The sequence below is a fragment of the Mercurialis annua genome, linkage group LG4 (assembly GCF_937616625.2).
Source record: "Mercurialis annua linkage group LG4, ddMerAnnu1.2, whole genome shotgun sequence".
NCBI classification, from domain to species: Eukaryota; Viridiplantae; Streptophyta; class Magnoliopsida; order Malpighiales; family Euphorbiaceae; genus Mercurialis; species Mercurialis annua.
The window spans coordinates 5378000-5384841 of record NC_065573.1 but is presented as its reverse complement, the minus strand read 5'-3'; the positions used below and the strand labels follow the sequence as shown (position 1 = coordinate 5384841).

Below are 6842 nucleotides of genomic sequence, written 5' to 3'. Positions count from 1 at the left end.
AAAGTTACGAAATAAATCAAAACGTTTCACCTTTTTAACGATTTAAGCCAAACATTTACAAATGTTATGAAACAAAACCAAACGTTTCACCTTTTTAGCGATTTAAGCCAAACGTTCACAAAGGTTACGAAACAAATCCAAACGTGTCACCTTTTTAGCAATATAAGCCAAACGTTTACAAACGTTAAACAAATCCAAACATTTTACCTATTTAGCGATTTAAGTCGAACGTTTACAAACGTGATGAAACAAATACAAACGTTTCACATTTTTAGCTATTTAAGCCGAACGTTTAGAAACGTTACGAATCAAAACCAAACGTTTAAAACGTTACGAAACAAATCCTAACGTTTCACCTTTTTTGCAATTTAATTCGTCACCAATCTCAAAAATTGGCTGTCCGTCACAATTCTGTCACAAATTTGCGACGGAATTGTGACAGATACTTCTGTGCCATTTATAAAAACAAAAGCCTCTACATTAGGTCAAAATTTTGTTTCACACAATTCCTCAATTACTTTTCACCTTCTGCCGATTTTTCTTATTTTTCACAATCTCACTCTCCCAGACGTTCCCGCTCTCGCTCAGGTCTCACGGTCTCGCTCAGGTTCTCTCCCTCACCTCACGGTTCTTCCATCTCCAGTCTCCTCACAACTGGAGGCGCTAATAAATCATTTTTTCTCGCCCCGTTCCCTCTTGCACTCTCTCACTTGCTAATAATCTGAGTTGAGTTTTGAGCAGAATAAAGAAGAAATGGCTTCTCAAGAAGAGAAAGATAATCGCATTGAAAGAATCTCTACTTCAATTAGAATCATCCCTAACTTTCCCAAACCAGGATTTTCTTCTCAATTTCACTTGATTTTACTAATGTCTTTTCAAGTGATTGGTGTGTTTTCGAATGCGCTTCTTAATTTTGTTTAAATGATTTTGGTTGTTGGGATTTTGTTTCAAGATATAACAACTTTTTCGCTAGATACAAAAGCACTTAAGGATACAATTGATCTGTTTGTTGAGAGGTACAAAGGCAAAGACATATATGTTGTTGCAGGTTATTCATTTTTTTCTTTATCAACTCATTCATTTAAAATGATTTTTGACTGTTTAGTCTTACTGCATTAGTGACAGATTTTCTGAGTGATTTTTTAATGAAATATGGAATTGGCGTGGTACTTAGGTGTTGAAGCAAGAGGTTTTATATTTGGGGCAAAGTTTGTTCCCATGAGGAAACCTAATAAGCTGCCTGGTATATTTCTAACTTCGCTTTTTCTCGTGTAAATACTTTTCTTGCTTCTTCAAGTTCTTATACTAGAGATAATTGCTGGTTGGTTGGTTCAGAAAATATGTAAGCATTAGTATATTATTCCAGATCATGAATGATATTTTTGCTTAGTTGTGACATTTTATATTGATACAACAAAGATAGGTTTATAATTTTCATCTATGTAGCACAAAAACTTCTCAAATTTTAGGAGTTATGCTTTTAGTGCTTGATATTTGGCGGTTTTTAGGGGATGTTATTTCAGAAGAATACTCATTTGAATATGAAACAGACAAAATTGAAATGCATGTTGGTGCTGTTGTAATACCCCGTAAAATTTTGCATTTTATTACATTTAAATTCCATCTTTTTTCCCGGTCGTTTTGAAGTAATTTCGATATTAGTGGCTTGGTTCGAGTTGTTTGGTTTGGGTGTGATTTATTGGTTTAACCAATTATATTTTTTAAATCAAAAAAAAAAAAATAGTTTTAAGCCATTCCCGTTCGGGAATTGAAATTCCCGAACGGGAATCACATTTTTGGGCCTGGTCTCGTTCGAGACCAGGCATTCCCGAACGGGAATCATGGCCTGAAAGGCCATTCCCGTTCGGGAATCACATCAGCCCATGGACCCTTCCGTGTGGCCCTTTTCGATCTCATTTACGGCTCACTTCCCTACGTTATTTTAAGTCGATTTCTTCATAGAAAACCTAGATCACGCTGCAAGGTAGCCCTAGCCACTTTTCTTTCGTTCTTTCGCTGAGTATTGAATCCGTAATCATCCTCCAAAGTTGCTGTTCAGTAAGTGTTCTTAATTCCTTTAATTTCCAGATTTTTGCCTTAATCGACATCTCAGTGTTTTTGATCGTTCTCTCTCGTTTCTAGATCGAAACTGATTCCGTTTGATCTCAGACGTTCTAGACTCCCGTACCTTCGATTCCCTATCTCGGTTTTGTTAAACGGTACGTAATCGATCTCGTTTCAATCGCCGTACGGTTTCCGTTTTAAAGCTTTGTGTAATCTGTTTCTTATTTCATTGTTGCTGCCGATGCTATCCTTTTCTTTCGTCAATGATTTTCTATGTAAATGGTTATAAATCGATTGGAATGATTAGTGATTTCAGTTTAAGCTATCAATTTGAATGTCACGATTGAGTTGTTGGTTGAATTTTTGCCGTCGTCCTTGCCTTGCAGTTACCACTGTTTCTTGATTTTGGTTAGACGATTTATGTTTGGGTTGTCCTTGCTTGATTCTTGTCTTCGGTTTTGAACTCTTCGTTGTTCGTTTTTGAGTTATACCGAGATCATTGATCTTTGGTCTTGATCTTGATTTCATTTTGCTTTGTTCTAGTTATAAACTTGATTTAGTGATTGATTTATTAAGGGTTAGGGTGATAAGTGAAGTTGTGTGGAATCATTGAAAGCTTGAAATCGTTTTTTTGCATTCTGTGCATGGTTGGGTTATTAAGTGTTGTATAAATGGAGAAGATGATTAGGTGTTGGTGTTTAATTGGCTAGTTTGAATTTGTTTTGGCTAATGGTTTGTTTTGGTCATTAAGTTTTTGTGACTAAAATATAATGGTTCCTAAACTTATCTTTTAACTATTTGATATTGATTTTTGATTTTTAATTTACGAAATTGGTTTCGACTTATTAATTAGCGATTTAAATAATATTATTATTTATAATTTGAAATTAATCCGGGCATTAATATTTTAAGTTTAAATTAAATATCAATTTAATTATAGTTATACATAAAATTTTATATTGACTATATTAAATAAGTATTGGGGATTTTATTTTATTTCAAAGTTTATCAAATTAATTATATTATTTTTTTGGGCATAAAAATAATATTTGAATATTTAAAAATTAAATTAATAATTATTATTAATTATTATTTAATTGTTAAATTGATATTTTTGGCTTAGGATGCCTTTGAGATTAAAGTTATATTTTTACTTTATTTTGTTATTTAATTATTTGAGATATTTGCCGGTATTATTTAATTACTCGGGTTTCAAGCTATTGAGTTCTATCTGGATATTGATTAATATTTTTGGTAAATATTAAATTATAAACTGTGGTTTATAACTCTGGTTTTATGGTTGGGCCGGGTTAGACTTGGGTCGCCCGACATGTGGAATTAGCTTGGTAGTTTTAAGAAACTCGGCTACTCCACTATTTGAGGAATTGATTCTATTTATCAATTAAATATTATTTTAATAATATTTTCGGATTGTATTTAAGTGCGAACTCAATAGTCTTGAATTAATTACGGCATTATAATTTAGTTGAGAATTGTGTTTCTCTGTGTGTTATTTAATTGTCTGATTAATTGTGCTAGTCCTACGTGGTGTCTAGTATTCTTAGAGTTAGGGGTTGGAGCGATTTTAACGTATGATTTATTTTTAGACTCTTCGACTACTCGCGCTCCGGAGTCGAAACAGGGTTAGCTGTTTGCCAAGATCACGTGGATAAGCAAGCTGTGAGTTTGTACTTACTATTTACCGCTTTATTAAGTAAATTGTTATTTTAATATTAAATATATATACTATACGTATATTTCGAACTGTTTTTATATTATGGCTCTTAGTTGGAACATGCTACCTAATGGGCATCATTAGGACTGCGTGCGCACCGGTAATGATCTGGGAAAGGTAATTATGGTAATGTGGTAACTCGGTGTGAGCATAGCTCTCGGGACCAAGTAGAGTAACTCGGTGTAGCTCGGCTCTCGGGACTCTAGTATAAGTGAGGTCAGTGGTAACTCGGTGTAGCTCAGCTCTCGGGACCAGACCTGTTGGATTATGTTTATTATTTAGAATTGTGGATTAAGGTTCCAACTATTATCTGTAATATCGTTATTAAATGTTTTAAACGTTTTAAAGGTTTTCCACTTAATAAATGTAAATAGTGGTATGAACTCATCTCAGTATATCTGACCCCGTTGTTTTCCCAATTTTTCCCAGGGTTATGATCTGAGAGAGTCTGGTGATCTCCGCATTTACTTTTCCTCGGAGGTTCCATTTATTTTGATAAACTGTCAAACTATTTTATTCTTAGACCGCAGTAGTTGACTAGACGTCTTTATTATTGTTACAGTTGTATGTCGGATTGGTCTGACTGGTTATATTGCTCTGGCATGTTATGTATTTATTTCGGATTATTTATGTTATGCCTATTTTAGACCCGGAATTGAATAAGCATGTTATATTAACTGTTGATTATCATAACTGCTAGTTTAGGCTGAAGTCTCGGTTGCCCCCGAGCATTGGTTTTCTGCAGGTTTATGTATTTATGAATTAAATGAAAGGCTAGCTACGGGTTTCGGTACTACATTACCCATACCCTAGCGCCGGTCGCGATTCATGAAAATGGGTCGTGACAGCTGTACAAGCACGAGAGCGTGCTTTGGTTATAGATGAACTCATTGCGACTGATGGCACTTTATATGTTGCAATCAGACTTCTAGGTAATGATTTCAAGTTATATGCCAGTTCTCTATCGGTATTATATGTGTCTATAAAGTTCAATATCTATCCCTTTTTACATATGTGTTCAGTATTGGTTTGAAACCATTAAGGGGCTTGCTTCGAATATTAGCTGAAATATTATTTGATTAGAGACGCAGCGGTTGAAATGTTACAAAAACAAAATGGCAGGACCATCTGCATAACATCATTTGTTTGCACCAGGATTAGGCTTGCATGTCATTGATTTAAGAAAATCTTGCGTCTTCCTGTATTTCAAGTTTATAAAAGTGTAGGTACTAAATTGTACTTTAGCCATTTTAGCGACTAAACTTTAATTTAGCCATTTTAGGGGCTAAACTGAACTTTAGCCAATTAGATGATCGAAATCAAATTAATTACTCGTTCTCAATTTACTAATTTATAATTCAATCAAAAATCCAAAAGTTATCCAATAGATAAAACTTAACTTGAATGAGTCTTTTAGAAACTTTAGGTGCTAAACTGCAATTTAGCCAAATTGACATTACAATTAAAATTACATATAATTACCCAAGTAATTACATTAATTTAAGTTACAAAAATTTAACGTATACAAATTGTCTATTTAAAATCAAAGTTATTATCGAAACAAAATGGAAATAACTTAAAGGATCTAATTAATTCAAACCAAACAATTTAATAATCAAAGTGGCTAATAAGCCATCTTCTTCATTCAATTTAAAGAAACCCCGCCCAAGCTCCTCGTTAATCACAAAATTGAAACTACTGCTCCAAACATAAATCATGAACAATAACCCATAGCAAGACTAATGACCCATAAAAGTAGTAACATGAACAAACCTCAAGTATAACTAATCAACAATAACATTGAAACTGATTTCAAGAACATCGGCTAACTAAACCGACGTGAGAACGACGAACAAAATAAGGAACGATGGAATGAAACTCATTGAAATCTTAACAAGCATCAACCCATGAGCATTTGCAATCAATCATATAGTGAAATCATGGCCAAAGAGTAAGAAAGTATTCGGCAGATTCATGTTCAAATCAAGAACATTTTTAACAAACAAAAACGATAAACCGAACGGCGATTGAAACGAGGTCGACCACGTATCGTTTTGCGAAATCGAGATGGGGAATCGTAGATACGCGAGTCTATAACGTCTGAGGTCAAACGGTTTTGATTTCGATCTAGAAACAAATAAAAACGATCAAAAATACGAAATGCCGTTCAAAACCAAAAACTGAAATCTGATGAACGAAGGAACGAAGGAACTTACTAGGACAACAAATTTGACGGATGATTTCAGTGTCGTTTATCAGTGAAAACGGATGTTAAAGATGGCTAGGGTTTGTCTGTAGTGTGGAGAATAGATTAGGGTTGAATTTTAGGTATTTAAGTAGATCGATTAGGTTGGAAACGAGTGACAAAAATGCCCCCACGTAAGGGTGGAGCTGGTCTTGAACGAGACCAGCTGATTAAGGCTAAGTCTCGTTCGAGAATTTCCATTCTCGAACGAGACCAGCTGATTTCAGCTAGGGTCTCGTTCGAGAATGAAATTCTCGAACCAGACCGGCCTCAAAAGGCACAGGTCTCGTTCGAGACCTGTGTTGGGCCAAGGAAATTTTTATTTGGCCCATGGGCCAACCAAACCCACATAGGGCTAAAACCAAACCAAACCAAAACCCTACACACAACAAATCGAACCACGATACCGAGAACGACTCAATTTATTTCCGAAACTCAATAGAAAAACTTAATGAAATTTCCGGGATATTACATTCTTCCCAACTAATTTAAAATTCGTCCTCGAATTTAACACGACAAGCAGTTTACAGCAATAAAACACGTAACACAATTAGAACTCATAAAAATCACATAAAATCAAAATATCGTACCTCACGGAAATGTAAAACAGATGATGCACTAAAGATATGTCTGCCGGTAAAACTAGACGATAAGCCACAGCTCCAATCCTCTCTGAAATTTCATAAGGACCAATATACCTCGGTGCCAACTTTTCCTTGACACCAAAACGAACCACGCCTTTCATAGGCGAAACCCGAAGAAACACAAAATCATCAACATGAAACTCAATGTCTTTTC

The 6842-nt window shown here is 34.7% G+C and overlaps 1 protein-coding gene across 1 annotated transcript; it reads left to right on the top strand.

Annotated features, from left to right (window-relative positions):
• Window positions 1–742: 742 nt before the first annotated feature.
• Window positions 743–4866, top strand: LOC126678242 (adenine phosphoribosyltransferase 1-like). Its single transcript, XM_050373144.1, has 6 exons — window positions 743–833; window positions 936–1048; window positions 1175–1243; window positions 1509–1589; window positions 4648–4766; window positions 4822–4866. Exons 1-6 carry the CDS (start codon window positions 754–756, stop codon window positions 4864–4866), a joined length of 507 nt encoding a protein of 168 aa, XP_050229101.1. The 5' UTR covers window positions 743–753.
• Window positions 4867–6842: the final 1976 nt, after the last annotated feature.